Source organism: Lithobates pipiens, unplaced genomic scaffold (genome assembly GCF_037356315.1).
Source record: "Lithobates pipiens isolate NorthernLeopardFrog02 unplaced genomic scaffold, aLitPip1_a1.2 Scaffold_64, whole genome shotgun sequence".
NCBI lineage: Eukaryota > Metazoa > Chordata > Amphibia > Anura > Ranidae > Lithobates > Lithobates pipiens.
The window spans coordinates 419,863-442,593 of NW_027507886.1; the positions used below are offsets into that span (position 1 = coordinate 419,863).

General features: G+C 41.4%; 1 protein-coding gene across 1 annotated transcript in view; it reads left to right on the forward strand.

Annotated features, from left to right (window-relative positions):
• LOC143958907 (uncharacterized) overlaps nucleotides 1-22,731 on the forward strand; it is a 382,425-nt gene that overhangs the window by 301,553 nt on the left and 58,141 nt on the right. Inside the window, exons 9-10 of the mRNA XM_077467890.1 lie at nucleotides 18,432-18,536; nucleotides 20,170-20,353. Coding sequence (XP_077324016.1) covers nucleotides 18,432-18,536; nucleotides 20,170-20,353 — 289 coding nt within the window. The remainder of the gene's footprint in view (nucleotides 1-18,431; nucleotides 18,537-20,169; nucleotides 20,354-22,731) is intronic.

Sequence of the window (22,731 nt, forward strand, 5' to 3'; positions counted from 1 at the left end):
TTCCGCAGCTTCTCTTAAATCCTTCATAATCTTTCCTGATGGTATAATAGGGACCGTTTGAAAAATATATAGCATAATTGGTAGTATCACCATCTTTAGAATATTTATTTTCCCTAACCAGGAATAAGTTATTTTATCATATTTTCCTAAAAGTCTTTTTACCTTATAAATTGCTTTATTATAGTTCATGTCCTGTAGAAGTTTTAAGTCACTTGGAATATATATTCCAAGATACTTAATCGCGTCTTGTTTCCATTTAAATGGGAAATCATTTAGTATTATCTTTTGCATTCCTTCTTCCAATGAGATGTTCATTACTTCAGATTTATCATAATTAACTTTAAAGTTGCTCAATTGCCCAAATCTTTCCAGTTCTTTTATTACATTTGGTATTGTAATTATAGGGTTAGTTATATATAATAAAAGATCATCTGCATATGCAGCCGTCTTATATTCTTTACCTTTAACCTCTATCCCTTTGATATCCGTATTTCCCCTTATAGCTTCCATAAGATGTTCCATTATCATAACGTACAGAAGTGGGGATAGGGGACACCCCTGTCTAGTCCCATTTGATATCTTTATATAATAAATAATAATAAATTGACAAATTATTTGAAATCAATCATTTCACTGTAAGAAAAATAATCTACAAGTGGCATAGGTGTCAAACAACTGCTAATTTGTCCAGGCCCAGCAAATTCAATCCAAGAACTGACTGATGGTAAATTAGGTTTTCAAGAACCCCATAGTTTAATCGCAGGATGTTCAGATAACTCTTGCAACAGTTGGGGAAAAAGAGCATGCATCTATAATCATAAAGAGATTGCACCAATTTAATTTGCAGGAGAGGTGTGTTATGAAAAAGCCCTTGCTGTCCAAAAAGAAAATTAGAACAATTTTCCAATATTTGCCACTGAGCATATAGGCAAAGACCAGGCCTTCTAGAACAATGTACTGAATACTGATCAATTAAAGATATTGGTGTTTGTTCACAGTAAAAAGTATTTCAGAAGAAGAACCTTATACCAACTGTAAAGCGCAATGGTGGATATGTTATGGATTGGGGTTGCTTTGTTACTTCAGGGCATGGGCCACTTGCAGTCATCGAGTCAACTATAAATTTTACATTGTACCATAGTGTGCTTGATGGTAACGTGAGACTATCTGTCCAAAAGTTAAAGTTCAAATGAAAAATAATCTTTCAGCATGGCAATGATCTGAAACATACTAGCAAACCCACAAAGAAATGGCTCAAGAAAAAATACAAATGGTCTATACTCCTCAATTATTGAATACTGCTAAAGCTCTTCTTCCACTGTTCTGCAAAAAAATGATAGTTCCTTCTAGTTATGGCTCCAGAAAATAGACCAAAGTAGCCACCTATCTTGTGATACTCGTGTACACTTCCATAAGATATAGGCCTGTTGGATAGTCTTTTAAATGACCCCCTCCTACTTGGTTATTGTATCATGTGCTTAGTAAACAACTAAGTGTTTGTTTCTTGAGTTGGGAGTTTGGTTTATGAGTTTTTTCTCAGTGCTGGGATGGTGGTTTTCCCTCTCTTCCTATATGCCCCTGCTGTTTCTCTTTTCTTTTTTTGACAATTTTATCTTGTTTTCCAATCCATTTTTTTACCCAAATGTATATCTGGACACTAGCATTGCACTGATACTAAGCATTTGCATGAGTACCTGTACCCCTGCAAATGCTCCAATACTAAAAATGATACTTTCAGGGTGGGTTCACATATATCCGTTTTGTAGTTCGATTTAGCCACGCGATTCACAAGTGGTTGTATATGAATACCAGTCCATTTTTGATGAGATTTTATAGCAGAATTTTTTGGTCCTCTCCATGTGAGCAGAGGGGATCAGAGAGAGGAGTCTGTAAGTAGCCACAAGAGCAATGTGTGAAGCTGCAGGGAGCTGTGGAACACTGCTCACAGGCCCTCTCTCTCTCTCTCTCTCTCTGCTACATAGCACCTCCTCCCTCCCCAAGTTAATGCACAAGGCAATTTAAAGCAAAAATTCATTTCTTTCTCAATAGTCCCATTCTAACCTACAGTATAGAGTGCAATTTCAAATTGCAAAGAACCAAACTCGCACAGGGCCCTTTTTCTGAAATACAATGCATCTATCTGAACGCCCTCAATAGGAAACCATTCTATTTTACTTGTAATGCAAATTTGCACTATGAAATCGCATTTGAAAATGCACAAATGTGAATCGGGGCTCGCCTTAAGTAACCAGTTTTCATTAGTCTAAAAAAACTGTCACATGACAGGAAAAATAGGTATTGGTAATTAGTGGCGGATAGTACTTGAGAAAGTGTATAAAGGTGGGGGCTTACTGGACAAAGATGACCCTCACTGAGGAGAGGTCAAGTGGGGCTTGTTATAATATTATAGGGAACCTCCAACCTCCTTTAGGGATCTTAACAGACTATTACACATCTGGGTATACTAGCAGATCAGTATGCAGTAAAGCTCCATACGGAAATAGTACCATGAAAGGAGGGAGAAACAAATCAGACAGATAAAATAAACTTTAATAGAGGTAAATACACCTCCACAAGAGAAGATGATGATCAAACAGTTCATAACACATGGATTGTCCCTTCAGCCAAAAGCAAGATGGCCACGGCTAATTCACACATATACATTTCCTAAAATTTCTAGTTGTGTCTGCCATTGCTTTTATGGTGATGCTTGCAAAGTTTTCTAGTAGGTCCTGCTTTCACAGCACCTACTAGAAGGTGTTCAGCAAGTGTAGCCTTGTGTGCTGCGTGGTATCAGGGTATGTGTGGCTCTCACAGCATTGTCATCTGCTGCTGACTGGGTGCTCAGTGTCAGCAGACCGGCTGTGATAAGACAGAGACGATAATCCCACAGGTGCCTGCCTCTCTTCAGTCTGCTTCAGTGCCAGCTCAGCAGGCGTCCACTCAGGCTGTCAGTCAGGTGCACGCCACCTATACACCGGAGCTCGGTGCTGTGTGTGCCACTCTCAGACGAATACAAACAGCCCCTATATGTGTGCACACTGCATTGGGCTCACACTTATTTTATCTGACCGATTTGCACTATGCAGATTGTTTCTTCCTCTTTTCATGGTCCTATTTCCACATGGAGCTTTACTGCATAGCAATCTGCTGGTACTTGACTTCTCCTCAAAGAGGGTCATCTTTGTCCGCTAAGCCCCCACGTGTACAGTATACACCATGGTGGTCTGTGTGGTGGTCCTATCGCTGAAAGGTTTTTAGGTTACTGGGATACACACACTACTTTTTTCTGCCCTAAATTGAGAAGATAGCACATCTTTGAAGTCCTGCCTAGATTTTTTTTCTTTTTAGGGTTTTTCTTCTTTTTTTTTTGATTAACAATTTTAATGCAGTGTATTTATTTTTTAACATGACTGTTAGACAATAGACATTAGGGCAAACACACAAAAAACCTCAACATACAGTCTATACAATGTAAAGTTTATATATATATATATATATATATATATATATATATATATATATATATATATATATATTATTATTATTATTCACGATTTATATAGTGCCAACAGTTTACGCAACACTTTACAATGTATAGGGGGGACAACACAATTACAGTACAGTTCAATAGAAAAGTTACAGGAGGGCCCTGCTTGTAGAGCTTACATTCTAAAGGCAGGGGGTGGTACAAAATAGAATAGCTGCAGAGAATGATTTGATGGGGGTATATATCTATATAGATATATGTATACACTCACCGGAGACTTTATTAGGTACACCTGTTCAATGTCTTGGTAACATAAATTGCTAATCAGTCAATCACAAATCACATTTCAGCAATTCAGTGCATTTAGACATCTAGACATGGTGAAGATGACTTTCTGAAGTTCAAACTGAGCATCAGAATGGGGAAGAAAGGGGATTTAAGTGACTTTGAATGTGGCACCGTTGTTGGTGCCAGATGGGCTGGTCTGAGTATTTCAAAAACTGCTAATCTACTGGGATTTTCACGCACAACCATCTCTAGGGTTTACAGAGAATAGTCTGAAAAGAGAAAATATCCAATGAGCTCTAATTGTGTGCACAAAAATGCATTGTTGATGTCAGAGGAGAATGGGCAGACTGGTTCAAGATGATGGAAAGGCAACAGTAACTCAAATAACCACTCATTACAACCAAGGTATGCAGAATATCATCTCTGAATGCACAACATATCAAACCTTGAAGCAGATGGGATAAAGCAGCAGAAGACCATACCGGGTGCCACTCTTGTCAGCTAAGAACAGGGGACTGAGGCTACAATTCACACAGGCTCACCAAAACTTGACAATAGAAAATGATGCCTGGTCTGATGAGTTTCCATGAGTCTCCATTTCAGCTGCGACCATCAGATGGTAGGGTCATAATTTGGCCTAAATAACATGAAAGCATGGATCCATCCTGCCTTGTGTTAACGGTTCAGGCTGGTAGTGGTGGTGTAACTGTCAGAGATATTTTCTTCGCACACTTTGGGCCCCTTAGAACCAATTGAGTATTGTTTAAACGCCACAGCCTACCTGAGTATTGTTGCTGACCATGTCCATTGTTTATGACTACAGTGTACCCTTCTTCTGATGGCTACTTCCAGCAGGATAATGCACCATGTCACAAAGCTTAAATCATCTCAAACTGTTTTTTTTTAACATGACAATGAGTTCACTGTACTCCAATGGCCTCTACAGTGACCAGATCTCAATCCAATAGAGCACGTTTGGGATGTGGTGAAATGAGAGAACGAGAGATTAGAACCATGAATGTGCAGCCGACAAATCTGTAGCAACTGAGTGATGCTATACACTGCCGATCGCTATGTTCTCACAGCTCTTTGAGAAGAGAGATGATGACTAAAAACAGGTCACAGGAGTGCAGAATGAACTGCACTCCTGTGATCCACAGGTGAAGTCTAGCCAAACGAGCTTTGGCTGTACTTCTCCTTTCAATGTCTATTGTTTACCTGTGCAAATATTTAAAAACAATCAACAATTTTGATGGGGTGTACTTAATTTTTCACATGGCTGTATATTGTTAGACACTAAATTGAAAAGCAAAAAATTTAACTTTTCACAGTGCTTCACATCTCAGAAATGAACAAAAACAAATAGGTGTGTTTCATGTTTTACTATTTGGGGATGTGGTGCTTGCTATACCCTCTCACGCCTTTGTTACATATCGTTAGATACTAGGACACTTAAGCATATATACAGTGGATATAATCTTCTAAAGTCTACATGCCCCTGTTAAAATGTCAGGTTTCTGTGATGTAAGAAAAATCATTTCAGAACTTTTTCCACCTTTAATGTGACCTATATACTGTACAACTCAATTGGAAAACAAACTGAAATCTTTTGTTTTAAATTTCTCTTTATTTTATATTTTAAAACATACATATCAACAATCAACAACCATGTAATATACCATCATATTACCACAAACATACTAACATCCACAAAAAAAAAATATTAAAATAAACCCCCACCCACCCCAACTCCCTTCTCTTACAAAAATTCTTTCAGATTCCCTGAGGTACAAAACTCCTCCCATTTTTTCCAATACTTTGAGATCTTATTCTCCACATATCCTTCTTATCTTATTTGTTTCTCCATATAATATACTTCGCTCATTTCACATTTCCAATCTATTATTGTTGGAAAAACTGAAATCTTTTGAAGGGGGGTGGTATAATAAAAAAATCAAAGTAGTGTGGTTGCATAAGTGTGGTTGCTCCCTCTTATAACTGGGGATGTAGCTGTGTTCGGAATTCAGCAATCGCATTCAAACGCATGTTAACCACTTAAGGACCGCCGTATTGCCAATGTACGTCATTACAATGGCACAGGCAGGCACAAGCACGTACATGTACGTGCCTGCCTTCCAGCGGGTGGGGGGTCCGATCGGACCCCCTCCCGCTGGATACGGCGGTCCGTTTCCCTACAGGAGCGATCCGTGATGAGGGGATGGCCGTTGGTTTCTGGCCACCCCCTCTCGATCGCTCCTGGCCAATGACGAACTTCCTCCCACTGTGTATTGTTTACACAGGAAGGAGGAAGTGATGTCATTCTCCTCAGGGCGGTCTTTTTGACCGGACTACAAGGAGAAGACTAAAAGTAAGTGCACCAAAACACTACACTGACACATAGGTACACATAGGTACACAAACCCCCCCCTGACCCCCCCCCCCCGATCGCCCCCCGATCCCCCCCCCCCCCAGTCACAGTGTCACTGATTGCATTGATCATTTCTTTACTGATCAATGCATTCAGTGTCAGTTGTAAAAGTAAAAACTGTCAGGGCAGTTAGTGTTAGGTCCAGGGTAGCCCCCTATCACCCCCAAATAAAGATTTAACCCCCTGATTGCCCCTAGAGTTAACCCTTTCACCCCCTTTTGCCAGTGTCACTAAGCGATAATTTTTCTGATCGCTGTGTCGCTACTGTCGCTAGGTAGCTAGTTATTTTTTTAGGTTCACCGCCAGGTTTTTATAGCGCTAGGTACCCCGATATACTACCCAATAATGGTTTTAACATCCTGATTGCCCCTAGTTAACCCTTTCACCCCCTTTTGCCACTGTCACTAAGCGATCATTTTTCTGATCGCTGCATTAGTGTTGCTACTGTCGCTAGGTAGCTAGTTATTTTTTTAGGTTCACCGCCAGGTTTTTATATCGCTAGGTACCCCGATATACTACCCAATAATGGTTTTAACATCCTGATTGCCCCTAGTTAACCCTTTCACCCCCTTTTGCCAGTGTCACTAAGCGATCATTTTTCTGATCGCTGCATCAGTGTCGCTACTGTCGCTAGGTAGCTAGTTATTTTTTTAGGTTCACCGCCAGGTTTTTATAGCGCTAGGTACCCCGATATACTACCCAATAATGGTTTTAACATCCTGATTGCCCCTAGTTAACCCTTTCACCCCTTTTTGCCACTGTCACTAAGCGATCATTTTTCTGATCGCTGCATCAGTGTCGCTAGTGTCGCTAGGTAGCTAGTTATTTTTTTAGGTTCACCGCCAGGTTTTTATATCGCTAGGTACCCCGATATACTACCCAATAATGGTTTTAACATCCTGATTGCCCCTAGTTAACCCTTTCACCCCCTTTTGCCACTGTCACTAAGCGATCATTTTTCTGATCGCTGCATCAGTGTCGCTACTGTCGCTAGGTAGCTAGTTATTTTTTTAGGTTCACCGCCAGGTTTTTATATCGCTAGGTACCCCGATATACTACCCAATAATGGTTTTAACATCCTGATTGCCCCTAGTTAACCCTTTCACCCCCTTTTGCCACTGTCACTAAGCGATCATTTTTCTGATCGCTGCATCAGTGTCGCTACTGTCGCTAGGTAGCTAGTTATTTTTTTAGGTTCACCGCCAGGTTTTTATAGCGCTAGGTACCCCGATATACTACCCAATAATGGTTTTAACATCCTGATTGCCCCTAGTTAACCCTTTCACCCCCTTTTGCCACTGTCACTAAGCGATCATTTTTCTGATCGCTGCATTAGTGTTGCTACTGTCGCTAGGTAGCTAGTTATTTTTTTAGGTTCACCGCCAGGTTTTTATATCGCTAGGTACCCCGATATACTACCCAATAATGGTTTTAACATCCTGATTGCCCCTAGTTAACCCTTTCACCCCCTTTTGCCAGTGTCACTAAGCGATCATTTTTCTGATCGCTGCATCAGTGTCGCTACTGTCGCTAGGTAGCTAGTTATTTTTTTAGGTTCACCGCCAGGTTTTTATAGCGCTAGGTACCCCGATATACTATCCAATAATGGTTTTAACATCCTGATTGCCCCTAGTTAACCCTTTCACCCCCTTTTGCCAGTGTCACTAAGCGATCATTTTTCTGATCGCTGCATCAGTGTCGCTAGTGTCGCTAGGTAGCTAGTTATTTTTTTAGGTTCACCGCCAGGTTTTTATATCGCTAGGTACCCCGATATACTACCCAATAATGGTTTTAACATCCTGATTGCCCCTAGTTAACCCTTTCACCCCCTTTTGCCACTGTCACTAAGCAATCATTTTTCTGATCGCTGCATCAGTGTCGCTACTGTCGCTAGGTAGCTAGTTATTTTTTTAGGTTCACCGCCAGGTTTTTATAGCGCTAGGTACCCCGATATACTACCCAATAATGGTTTTAACATCCTGATTGCCCCTAGTTAACCCTTTCACCCCCTTTTGCCACTGTCACTAAGCGATCATTTTTCTGATCGCTGCATTACTGTCGCTACTGTCGCTAGGTAGCTAGTTATTTTTTTAGGTTCACCGCCAGGTTTTTATATCGCTAGGTACCCCGATATACTACCCAATAATGGTTTTAACATCCTGATTGCCCCTAGTTAACCCTTTCACCCCCTTTTGCCAGTGTCACTAAGCGATCATTTTTCTGATCGCTGCATCAGTGTCGCTACTGTCGCTAGGTAGCTAGTTATTTTTTTAGGTTCACCGCCAGGTTTTTATAGCGCTAGGTACCCCGATATACTACCCAATAATGGTTTTAACATCCTGATTGCCCCTAGTTAACCCTTTCACCCCCTTTTGCCAGTGTCACTAAGCGATCATTTTTCTGATCGCTGCATCAGTGTCGCTACTGTCACTAGGTAGCTAGTTATTTTTTTAGGTTCACCGCCAGGTTTTTATAGCGCTAGGTACCCCGATATACTACCCAATAATGGTTTTAACATCCTGATTGCCCCTAGTTAACCTTTTCACCCCCTTTTGCCAGTGTCACTAAGCGATCATTTTTCTGATCGCTGCATCAGTGTCGCTACTGTCACTAGGTAGCTAGTTATTTTTTTAGGTTCACCGCCAGGTTTTTATAGCGCTAGGTACCCCGATATACTACCCAATAATGGTTTTATCATCCTGATTGCCCCTAGTTAACCCTTTCACCCCCTTTTGCCAGTGTCACTAAGCGATCATTTTTCTGATCGCTGCATCAGTGTCGCTACTGTCGCTAGGTAGCTAGTTATTTTTTTAGGTTCACCGCCAGGTTTTTATATCGCTAGGTACCCCGATATACTACCCAATAATGGTTTTAACATCCTGATTGCCCCTAGTTAACCCTTTCACCCCCTTTTGCCACTGTCACTAAGCGATCATTTTTCTGATCGCTGCATCAGTGTCGCTACTGTCGCTAGGTAGCTAGTTATTTTTTTAGGTTCACCGCCAGGTTTTTATAGCGCTAGGTACCCCGATATACTACCCAATAATGGTTTTAACATCCTGATTGCCCCTAGTTAACCCTTTCACCCCCTTTTGCCACTGTCACTAAGCGATCATTTTTCTGATCGCTGCATTAGTGTTGCTACTGTCGCTAGGTAGCTAGTTATTTTTTTAGGTTCACCGCCAGGTTTTTATATCGCTAGGTACCCCGATATACTACCCAATAATGGTTTTAACATCCTGATTGCCCCTAGTTAACCCTTTCACCCCCTTTTGCCAGTGTCACTAAGCGATCATTTTTCTGATCGCTGCATCAGTGTCGCTACTGTCGCTAGGTAGCTAGTTATTTTTTTAGGTTCACCGCCAGGTTTTTATAGCGCTAGGTACCCCGATATACTACCCAATAATGGTTTTAACATCCTGATTGCCCCTAGTTAACCCTTTCACCCCCTTTTGCCAGTGTCACTAAGCGATCATTTTTCTGATCGCTGCATCAGTGTCGCTAGTGTCGCTAGGTAGCTAGTTATTTTTTTAGGTTCACCGCCAGGTTTTTATATCGCTAGGTACCCCGATATACTACCCAATAATGGTTTTAACATCCTGATTGCCCCTAGTTAACCCTTTCACCCCCTTTTGCCACTGTCACTAAGCAATCATTTTTCTGATCGCTGCATCAGTGTCGCTACTGTCGCTAGGTAGCTAGTTATTTTTTTAGGTTCACCGCCAGGTTTTTATAGCGCTAGGTACCCCGATATACTACCCAATAATGGTTTTAACATCCTGATTGCCCCTAGTTAACCCTTTCACCCCCTTTTGCCACTGTCACTAAGCGATCATTTTTCTGATCGCTGCATTACTGTCGCTACTGTCGCTAGGTAGCTAGTTATTTTTTTAGGTTCACCGCCAGGTTTTTATATCGCTAGGTACCCCGATATACTACCCAATAATGGTTTTAACATCCTGATTGCCCCTAGTTAACCCTTTCACCCCCTTTTGCCAGTGTCACTAAGCGATCATTTTTCTGATCGCTGCATCAGTGTCGCTACTGTCGCTAGGTAGCTAGTTATTTTTTTAGGTTCACCGCCAGGTTTTTATAGCGCTAGGTACCCCGATATACTACCCAATAATGGTTTTAACATCCTGATTGCCCCTAGTTAACCCTTTCACCCCCTTTTGCCAGTGTCACTAAGCGATCATTTTTCTGATCGCTGCATCAGTGTCGCTACTGTCACTAGGTAGCTAGTTATTTTTTTAGGTTCACCGCCAGGTTTTTATAGCGCTAGGTACCCCGATATACTACCCAATAATGGTTTTAACATCCTGATTGCCCCTAGTTAACCCTTTCACCCCCTTTTGCCAGTGTCACTAAGCGATCATTTTTCTGATCGCTGCATCAGTGTCGCTACTGTCGCTAGGTAGCTAGTTATTTTTTTAGGTTCACGCCAGGTTTTTATATCGCTAGGTACCCCGATATACTACCCAATAATGGTTTTAACATCCTGATTGCCCCTAGTTAACCCTTTCACCCCCTTTTGCCAGTGTCACTAAGCGATCATTTTTCTGATCGCTGCATCAGTGTCGCTACTGTCGCTAGGTAGCTAGTTATTTTTTTAGGTTCACCGCCAGGTTTTTATATCGCTAGGTACCCCGATATACTACCCAATAATGGTTTTAACCCCCTGATTGCCCCTAGTTAACCCTTTCACCAGCGATCACAGTATAAGTGTCACTGGTGACGCTGGTTAGCCAGTTAGTTATTTAGGTTCCCCGTCAGGTTTTTATATAGCGCCAGGGACCCCCATATACTACCTAATAAAAATGTGAACCCCTGATTGCCCCTAGTTAACCCTTTCACCACTGATCACCGTATAAGTGTTACGGGTGACTCTGGTTAGTTTGCTTTTTATAGCATCAGGGCACCCACCATGTATTACCCAATAAAGGTTTAACCCCCTGATTACCCGGCGGGTGATATCAATTAGGTTTTAGGGTCAGGATCTGCGTCGCCCCAGGCAGCGCTAGGTTAGTGCCAGTACCGCTAACACCCACGCGCAAAGCATACACCTCCCGTAGTGGTATAGAATCTGAACAGATCAATATCTGATCTGATCAGATCTATACTAGCGTCCCCAGCAGTTCAGGGTTCCAAAAAAACGCATTGTTAGCGGGATCGGCCCAGATACCTGCTAGCACCTGCGTTTTGCCCCTCTGCCCAGCCCACCCAAGTGCAGTATCGATCGATCACTGTCACTTACAAAACACTAAACACATAACTGCAGCGATCGCAGAGTCAGGCCTGATCCCTGCGATCGCTAACAGTTTTTTGGTAGCATTTTATATTTAAATCCGGAAGGCAGTGCTTGGTTTTCGGGGTCCCGTACGTGGCTAGGCTCCCAAAAAGTCCCCCACATGTGGTATCCCCGTACTCGGGAGAAGCAGCAGAATTTATTTTGGGGTGTAATTTGACTTCTGCCCATAGCATGTGTGAGCAATATATCATTTAGTGACAACTTTGTGCAAAAAAAAAAAGTTTGTAATATTCCCGCAACTTTTGGCAAAATATAAAATATTCCATGGACTCAACATGCCTCTCAGTAAATAGCTTGGGGTGTCTACTTTCCAAAATGGGGTCATTTTGGGGGGTTTTGTGCTATTTTAGCATTTTATGGCCTTCGAAACTGTAATAGGTAGTGAGGAGTTAAATCAAAAATTTGCACCCTTAGAAATCCTGAAGGTGGTGATTGGTTTTCGGGGTGCCGTGCGCGACTAGACTCCCAAAAAGTCCCACACATGTGGTATCCCCATACTCGGAAAAAGTAGCGGAATATATTTTGGGGTGCAATTCCACATATAACCATGGCATGTGTGAGCAATATATCATTTACTACCCAATAATGGTTTTAACATCCTGATTGCCCCTAGTTAACCCTTTCACCCCCTTTTGCCAGTGTCACTAAGCGATCATTTTTCTGATCGCTGCATCAGTGTCGCTACTGTCGCTAGGTAGCTAGTTATTTTTTTAGGTTCACCGCCAGGTTTTTATATCGCTAGGTACCCCGATATACTACCCAATAATGGTTTTAACATCCTGATTGCCCCTAGTTAACCCTTTCACCCCCTTTTGCCACTGTCACTAAGCGATCATTTTTCTGATCGCTGCATCAGTGTCGCTACTGTCGCTAGGTAGCTAGTTATTTTTTTAGGTTCACCGCCAGGTTTTTATAGCGCTAGGTACCCCGATATACTACCCAATAATGGTTTTAACCCCCTGATTGCCCCTAGTTAACCCTTTCACCAGCAATCACAGTATAAGTGTCACTGGTGACGCTGGTTAGCCAGTTAGTTATTTAGGTTCCCCGTCAGGTTTTTATATAGCGCCAGGGACCCCCATATACTACCTAATAAAAATGTGAACCCCCTGATTGCCCCTAGTTAACCCTTTCACCACTGATCACCGTATAAGTGTTACGGGTGACTCTGGTTAGTTTGCTTTTTATAGCATCAGGGCACCCACCATGTATTACCCAATAAAGGTTTAACCCCCTGATTACCCGGCGGGTGATATCAATTAGGTTTTAGGGTCAGGATCTGCGTCGCCCCAGGCAGCGCTAGGTTAGTGCCAGTACCGCTAACACCCACGCGCAAAGCATACACCTCCCGTAGTGGTATAGAATCTGAACAGATCAATATCTGATCTGATCAGATCTATACTAGCGTCCCCAGCAGTTCAGGGTTCCAAAAAAACGCATTGTTAGCGGGATCGGCCCAGATACCTGCTAGCACCTGCGTTTTGCCCCTCTGCCCAGCCCACCCAAGTGCAGTATCGATCGATCACTGTCACTTACAAAACACTAAACACATAACTGCAGCGATCGCAGAGTCAGGCCTGATCCCTGCGATCGCTAACAGTTTTTTGGTAGCATTTTATATTTAAATCCGGAAGGCAGTGCTTGGTTTTCGGGGTCCCGTACGTGGCTAGGCTCCCAAAAAGTCCCCCACATGTGGTATCCCCGTACTCGGGAGAAGCAGCAGAATTTATTTTGGGGTGTAATTTGACTTCTGCCCATAGCATGTGTGAGCAATATATCATTTAGTGACAACTTTGTGCAAAAAAAAAAAGTTTGTAATATTCCCGCAACTTTTGGCAAAATATAAAATATTCCATGGACTCAACATGCCTCTCAGTAAATAGCTTGGGGTGTCTACTTTCCAAAATGGGGTCATTTTGGGGGGTTTTGTGCTATTTTAGCATTTTATGGCCTTCGAAACTGTAATAGGTAGTGAGGAGTTAAATCAAAAATTTGCACCCTTAGAAATCCTGAAGGTGGTGATTGGTTTTCGGGGTGCCGTGCGCGACTAGACTCCCAAAAAGTCCCACACATGTGGTATCCCCATACTCGGAAAAAGTAGCGGAATATATTTTGGGGTGCAATTCCACATATAACCATGGCATGTGTGAGCAATATATCATTTACTACCCAATAATGGTTTTAACATCCTGATTGCCCCTAGTTAACCCTTTCACCCCCTTTTGCCAGTGTCACTAAGCGATCATTTTTCTGATCGCTGCATCAGTGTCGCTACTGTCGCTAGGTAGCTAGTTATTTTTTTAGGTTCACCGCCAGGTTTTTATATCGCTAGGTACCCCGATATACTACCCAATAATGGTTTTAACATCCTGATTGCCCCTAGTTAACCCTTTCACCCCCTTTTGCCAGTGTCACTAAGGCCGCGTACACACGCGCGGACTGTTCGCCCAACTTTGTCCGTCAAACAGTTTCAGCAAACAGTCCGCTCAAACTTAGCATGGACGGACATGGCCACACACGACGGACGAACAGTTTGCTGAAACCGTGCGCGATGAGGTGAACGGCACGTACGACGGGACGAAAAATACGACGTCCTATACACTGCATTATAGCTTTCGGCGTGAAAATCCTTTCTGAGCATGCGCGCAACTTTGTTTGACGAACAAGCCTACACACGAGCGGACTGTTCGCTGAAATAAGGTTTCAGCGGACAGTTTTTTGGAAATTCCGAAAAACCTTGTCCGTCAAACTGTCCGCTGAAACTGTCCGCTGAAAGCCCACACACGAGCGGACTGTCCGCCCAAACACTGTTCAGCGGACAAAGTTGGGCGAACAGTCCGCCCGTGTGTACGTGGCCTAAGCGATAATTTTTCTGATCGCTGCATCAGTGTCGCTACTGTCGCTAGGTAGCTAGTTATTTTTTTAGGTTCACCGCCAGGTTTTTATAGCGCTAGGTACCCCGATATACTACCCAATAATGGTTTTAACCCCCTGATTGCCCCTAGTTAACCCTTTCACCAGCGATCACAGTATAAGTGTCACTGGTGACGCTGGTTAGCCAGTTAGTTATTTAGGTTCCCCGTCAGGTTTTTATATAGCGCCAGGGACCCCCATATACTACCTAATAAAAATTTGAACCCCCTGATTGCCCCTAGTTAACCCTTTCACCACTGATCACCGTATAAGTGTTACGGGTGACTCTGGTTAGTTTGCTTTTTATAGCATCAGGGCACCCACCATTTATTACCCAATAAAGGTTTAACCCCCTGATCACCCGGCGGGTGATATCAATTAGGTTTTAGGGTCAGGGTCTGCGTCGCCCCAGGCAGCGCTAGGTTAGTGCCAGTACCGCTAACACCCACGCGCAAAGCATACACCTCCCGTAGTGGTATAGAATCTGAACAGATCAATATCTGATCTGATCAGATCTATACTAGCGTCCCCAGCAGTTCAGGGTTCCAAAAAAACGCATTGTTAGCGGGATCAGCCCAGATACCTGCTAGCACCTGCGTTTTGCCCCTCTGCCCAGCCCACCCAAGTGCAGTATCGATCGATCACTGTCACTTACAAAACACTAAACACATAACTGCAGCGATCGCAGAGTCAGGCCTGATCCCTGCGATCGCTAACAGTTTTTTTGGTAGCATTTTATATTTAAATCCGGAAGGCAGTGCTTGGTTTTCGGGGTCCCGTACGTGGCTAGGCTCCCAAAAAGTCCTCCACATGTGGTATCCCCGTACTCGGGAGAAGCAGCAGAATTTATTTTGGGGTGTAATTTGACTTCTGCCCATAGCATGTGTGAGCAATATATCATTTAGTTACAACTTTGTGCAAAAAAAAAAAGTTTGTAATATTCCCGCAACTTGTGGCAAAATATAAAATATTCCATGGACTCAACATGCCTCTCAGTAAATAGCTTGGGGTGTCTTCTTTCCAAAATGGGGTCATTTTGGGGGGTTTTGTGCTATTTTGGCATTTTATGGCCTTCGAAACTGTGATAGGTAGTCAGGAGTTAAATCAAAAATTTGCACCCTTAGAAATCCTGAAGGTAGTGATTAGGTTTTCGGGGTGCCGTGCGCGACTAGACTCCCAAAAAGTCCCACACATGTGGTATCCCCGTACTCGGGAGAAGTAGCGGAATATATTTTGGGGTGCAATTTCACATATAACCATGGCATGTGTGAGCAATATATCATTTAGTGACAACTTTTTGTAAAAAATTTTTATTTTTTTTTGTCATTATTCAATCCCTTAGGACAAAAAAAATAAATATTCAATGGGCTCAACATACCCATCAGCAATTTCCTTGGGGTGTCTACTTTCCAAAATGGGGTCATTTGGGGGGGGTTTGTACTGCCCTGCCATTTTAGCACCTCAAGAAATTAGATAGGCAGTCATAAATTAAAAGCTGTGTAAATTCCAGAAAATGTACTCTAGTTTGTAGACGCTATAACTTTTGCGCAAACCAAAAAATATACGCTTATTGACATTTTTTTTACTAAAGACATGTGGCTGAATAAATTTTGCCCTCAATGTATGACTAAAATTTAGTTTATTCGATTTTTCTTATAACAAAAAGAAGAAAATATCTTTTTTTTTCAAAATTTTCACTCTTTTTCCATTTATATCGCAAAAAAAAAAATCGCAGAGGCAATCAAATACCATCAAAAGAAAGCTCTATTTGTGGGAAGAAAAGGATGCAAATTTCGTTTGGGTGCAATATTGCATGACTGCGCAATTACCAGTTAAAGCAGCGCAGTGCGAAATTGGAAAAAGACCTCTGGTCCTTAAGGTGTTTATTGGTCCGGGGCTGAAGTGGTTAAATAGGAGTCAGCACCTGCCATCATTTAATGTGTTTCTGATTAACCCCAATTAAAGTTCAGCTGTTCTAGTAGGTATTTCCTGACATTTTCTTAGTCGCATCCTACAGCAAAAGCCATGGTCCGCAGATAGCTTCCAAAGCATCAGAGGGATCTCATTGTTAAAAGATATCAGTCAGGAGAAGGGTACTAAAGAATTTACAAGGCATTAGATATACCACAGAGCATAGTGAAGACAGTCATCATCAAGTGGAGAAAATATGGCATAACAGTTACATTATCAAGAACTGGATGTTCCTCCAAAATTGATGAAAAAACTGGTCAGGGACGCTGCCAAGAGGCCTACAGTAACATTAGAGGAGCTGCAGGAATATCTGGCAAGTACGGGCTGTGTGGTACATGTATTCTTCATATGTCTGGACTATGGGGTAGATTGGCAAGACAGAAGCCTTTTCTTCAGGATAAAAGCATTGAAGCCCAGCTAAATTTTGTAAAAACACATCTGAAGTCTGCCAAAAGCATGTCGGAAAATGTGTTATGGTCTGATGAAACCAAAGTTGAACTTTTTGGCCATAATTCCAAAAGATATGTTTGGCACAAAAACTACTCTGCACATCACCAAAAGAACACTATACCCACAGTGAAGCATGGTGGTGGCAGCATCATGCTTTTGGGCTGTTTCTTCAGCTGGAACAGGAGTCTTAGTCAAGGTAGAGGGAATTATGAACAGTTCCAAACACTGGCAATATTGGCACAAAACCTTCAGTCTTCTGCTAGAAAGCTGAAAATGAAGAGGAACTTCATATTTCAGCATGACAACAACCCAAAGCAAACATCCAAATCAACAAGAGAATGGCTTTACCAGAAGATAAAAGTTTTGGAATGGCCCAGCCAGGGCCTGAATCCGATTGAAAATCTGTGGGATTATATGGAGAGGGTTGTGCACAGTGGATGCCCTCACAGTCTCACAGGTTTGGAATGTTTTGTAAAGAGTGCCATGCTGATAGACTCATACCCAAAAAGACTGAGAGTGATATAATAAAATCAAAAGGTTCTTCAACAAAGTATTAGTTTAAGGGTGTGCACACTTATGCAACCATATTATTTTTATTTTTTATTTTTACTTCCCTCCACCTAAACGATTTCAGTTTGTTGTTCAACCGAGTTGTACAGTTTATAGATCACATTAAATATGGAAAAAGTTCAGAAATTATTTATCTTTGTCTCTTTTTTTTTACATCACAGAAAACGGGGGTGTGTAGACTTTTTATATCCACTGTACATCTGTAAGGTATTTTCCATAGCACACCTAGGTTTTATATATATATATATATATATATATATATATATATGTGTGTGTGTGTATGTGTATGTATATATATATATATATATATATATATATATATATATGTGTGTGTGTGTGTATATATATATATATATAGTATGCCATTATAATACATAAAATGATGGCACTAGTGATCAAGCAAAGTGCATTTTTTGAAGCAAGAATCCACATTATAGCAGTGAAAAGCTGAGGAATTACATGGTATTTATGCTTTGCCTATAACAGCCTGGTCATAGTCAGTATGATGTGGAGAGACATTATTATGTTCAGCACACTCTAGCGAAACAAGGCTGCCAGAGCAAGTGTGTTACTGTCTGGGGCATGCACAGAGCAAATCCAACATTCTTATGTGATGAAATACTTATTGTGGCTACAATAATTATTGCAGAGTGTCCACATCTAAAAAGCATTATGAATAAAGCAATATGTTCTAAATATCGAACATTTCCATAGTCTGCTGAAAGAAATGTATTTATTGTTGTTGGTGAGTTCTTTTCTCTGATTCATTCTGTCCGGGCTACACAATGGTATTTGGGGTAAAAAAAATCTACCTATTGAAGACCAATCTAGCAATGGGAGCCTCTGACAGTGATTAGAAGTCAGTGATTCATTCGTTCCGCCGTTATCCACCAAAGACTAAAATAAAAAATTTTGGCCATGTTTTAAAGAAAGGGGTTTGTTAATCAGTAGATTTCTAAATTGTTAAAATATTTTGTAACATTCTCTTCACTGCACAAATACTGTCTTGGCAGATCTCACAGTGGCTCAGTGGTGCGAAGAACGCACAGACACAGCAGCTGCAGTTCTCACAGTCCATCACCTTCTTCTGATTACAGCACCTCCAAGTCACCATGCAGGTAGAGTATGTCTTCACTTTACAATTTGCCAAAGTTGTACCAGAAGACTGAAAAAAAATGAAAGCACAACATTTATTTATATTTTAGTACCTTCACTTCCCATGCCAGTTTGTCCCACCTTTCCTGATTCTAAAGATTTTATTTTGGCTCTTTAATGTGACAGACAACAACAATGACAACAAGGAGACTGGGAAGGAAAAGTGGCTGTGCCAAGCTCTACATTTCAAAGCTAGAAAATGCCTTAAATTACCTTTTTCTTTCAGTGAAATTGCTGCTTCTAGCTTTCACAATGCAGTGTTATATGCTGGCATAGATGAGTAACAACCACACCACTCTCAATACAACCATTCTCACACAGACTTGTATTGCAGAGCATAGTTGTAACAGAAAAGTGGAGGTAGAACTAGAAAAGTCATTAGCACAAGGTCTATCTCACTGCATATATCTAGTTCTGTGATGTCAGTTGAGATTTAGGCCTGCCATACACGGAGCAAATTTCTTTCCTGCAACATTGTTCATGCAAGAATCTCTGCACCCAGACCATTGTCTTCTCCCAGTGGGGCAGCTGAGGAGGGTGGGGGAAGCTGTCCCCGCTGGGAGAAGACAGTGATTATCGCAAGAGAATCTGGCAGACTGGTTGCACCCAAGTTGATCGATCGCTCAATTTGGTACATTTAGCCTGCCCATTAACAGTTCAAATGTCAGCCTGTTTCTGTTTCCGGTCGAGACTCGAAACCGTGTATGGCTGGCCTTAGGCATATTTTCAGGTTAAATTGCCCAAGTTAGTGACACATTCAATTTGAGTAAAAAAGGTTGTTTTTTGCTTAAATAGAATCTGTATAGAATACTTTTTCTATCAGGGTATTTCTTTGCATTCCTCTATAAATCTGTAATATTAAGGCTAATTATACATGCCAAGATCAAGTCACACCTCTTAAACCTGAGTTCCACCCAAAAGGGGAAGCTCTGCCTGTTTGCTTCCGTCCCCCCCCCCTCCGCGGCCACATTTTGCACCTTTGGGGGGGAGTAGATACCTGTCAAACCCAGGCATCCGCTCCCACTTCTGGGAAAGATCGCTACAATCGCTTCCTCCTCCTTCCCCCCCCCCCCGCCTTCTGGGAAACACAAAGGTCCCAGAAGACAGTGACACCATTCAGAGAGTGCAGCGTTTCTCACGCATGTGCAGTAGGAAACAGGCTTGTGAAGCAGCAAGGCTTAACTTTCTGTTTCCTGTAGTGAAGGTGCCAGCGCCTGCACCTGGAGCCAATGGACAGATTGGCTTGGGGTGCCAACTTCACAGGGTGCCTGGACGAGTAAGTGTCCTTATATTAAAAGTGAGCAGCTACAGTATTTGTAGCTGCAGTATTTTTAGGCAATAGTGGTACGATTTATGGTAAGTCAGACTTCTGGATCTTGTGTGTGGTAATAGAAGTGGGTTTACTTTGCATATTTATGTAGCAATCTGTTGTCAATCTACCATCATATTTTGCACTCACATAATAGCTTTTTTTGACTGCCTCCTCTCTATGTTTATTGCTTGTTATGGCTAAAATGCTAACCTGTTTTTTTTTCTGAATTCCTGTAAATACCTGATCTTGTAGAGGTAATTACCTGTCTTTCTTAAAACTTGTAGACAAAGTCCCAAGCGTAGCCAAGATGACCATAAAGCTTCTAGCCACAGATCCAGTCGTAGCCTGTCTTCTTCTCGCACTGGTCACAGCCGATCTGCCACACCACACCAGAATGGGCACAAGAGTGGCAGTCATAATGGTCACCACAGTCAAGGGCATGGCTCCACTGTAGAGAAACATTTGGATGTAAGTTTACATTTTTGAATGACTATTTGTGTCAAGTACTCTTTTACCACTCTCATCCTGTACTCCTTCCAGTACTACCTTGTCTGGTCCTATTAGTATGTGATCTATATTCCTCCACTGAGGTTTAAATGGGAATGACACTTTAAAAAGCCTTCCAAAGTTACTGGGACAATATGTGTAAAAAATAAAGTGTAAAAAAACAACCTGGATGGCCAAGGCTGCTGTTTGGATGTTGGCCGATCCCCTGCACCCCCTTTAGTGCTTAATACATCCATCATTAAGCTGAGGTGCTTCAAGCAGAATATTCTTGGGGAAATTACCTGTTCATGGATAAAAGAATATCTGTAGTCTGTGCTTTAAATGCATTTAAAGCAGTTAGGTGTGGATTATGTATACTTAATTTGTTGTCTCCCTCTAGCAACCTGTTTTGTTTTCTCGTTTTGCAATCAAGTTAAAAAGGGCAAACCAATTGTGCAAAATATGTAGAAAAGGTTTGGATATTTAAGGGGTGTCACAAACATTCTTTATTATGCCCCTGTTGCGGTTGTCATAAAAAGATGATTTGATCAGACACTTCAATATTTTCTCTCAGTAGTATGTCGTGCAGCCTGTATAGTATAAGGGAAAACTGAAAATATCATTGACATGCAAGAAGCACTTGTAACCTGTCTTGGAAAGGAAAACTCCTCTGAGGTCATAGTTTAAGATATGTTTTTATTCATGCCATGGAAAAGTGACTGACAGTTGAATAATATGAACCCAAGTGTGAAATTTGTTCCAAGCATTAATGATTAAAGGAGGATATTTCTAGAGTTTACTAAATATTGTAAAGTACATTCAGAAAAAAGCAGGAATGTTATTACATGAATTTCAGGAAATACTTAATAATTAATCATTTATTTCTGTACTGGAAGACATTTAATAGTATTGCACTACTGGATATACATCAGTGACTCGGTTTCATTAAATTGCATTTAGTTTTTCTCCATTAGTTTCATATGCTTTATTATAATCTCCTGTTAGGTATTATGTCTTAAGATACTTTTGCACAAGTCAATTGTTTAGATAGGCATTCAAATGAAATCTAAAACAGTAGTTTTCACAGTGAATAACATCAATTCTAAAATGTCATTCAGTATTACAGTACATTACTGATTTGATTGCATAGTGCAAGTGTGCCTCTTAACTTCCCAGGACCTCCCAGGAAAGGCAATCCTTACATTTCAGGACCCCCTTGATAATTGTAAATACCTGTAAAAGACATGGGTGCCTGAAATTTATTAATTTATTCATTTTAATATATTTTACCAATTTAGTAGTAATAAGTTGCTATATTTTAGCAATTGACAGATGTTCTTTAATCTCCTGGGGGTTAGATGGGATGATAGGAACTCTTGACATTTTAGGTTAAACATCAAAGAGAGGGTATTAACTTGGTTTCAGCTGGCATCTAAATGTTATAAAATATTGTAACTAAAATGCCAATAAAATTGACACATAACAAAAATGAATAATACATTTATTATATATATGTGTAGCCCTTGTACACACGGTCGGACATTCCGACAACAAAATCCATCGGATTTTGTCCGAAACTTGTGTTGCATACACACGGTCTGACAAAGTTGTCGGAAAATCCGATCGTTCAGAATGTGGTGACGTTATTTCGTTACGACGGGACTACGTTCAGGCTAGTAGCCAATAGCTTTGGTCTAGGAATTTGATTTGAGCATGCGTGGTACTTTGTCCGATCGGAATTCTCTACAAACGATAGGACAAAGTCCCATCGGATCATGTTGTCAGAAAATTTTATAGCCCACCTCTAAAACTTTGTCGGTTGGATATTCCGCCGAAAACAGTCCAATGGAGCCCACACACGGTCGGATTATCTGACAACACGGTCCGATCGGACATTTTCTGTCGGACCGTGTGTACAAGGGCTAAGACATATGTCAGTTTTCATATACTTTTTAACGGGTTCCTGACCAGCTACCACAGTTATACTGCGGCAGGATGGCTCCCCTGGCCATCGTACCTGTACATCGGCCCTTTAAGACGCTGTAGGAGTCATAAAAAAATATTGTTAAACTAAGCACAAATATGAGCTATGAGCAGTGCAAATTGAGCATTGCCCCCTTTTTGGGAAACCGTGGGGGTTATTTACTAAAAGCAAATCCAAAGTGTACTTGGAAGTGCAGTCGCTGTTGATCTGAGGGGGACATGCAAGTAAAATAAAAAAACTGAATTTTATCTTGCACATGATTGGATGCCAAAATCAGCAGAGCTTCCCCTCATTTCAGATCTACAGTGACTGCACTTCCAAGTGCACTTTCAGTGCACTTGTAGTGCAAAGTGGATTTGCCTTTCGTAAGTAAACC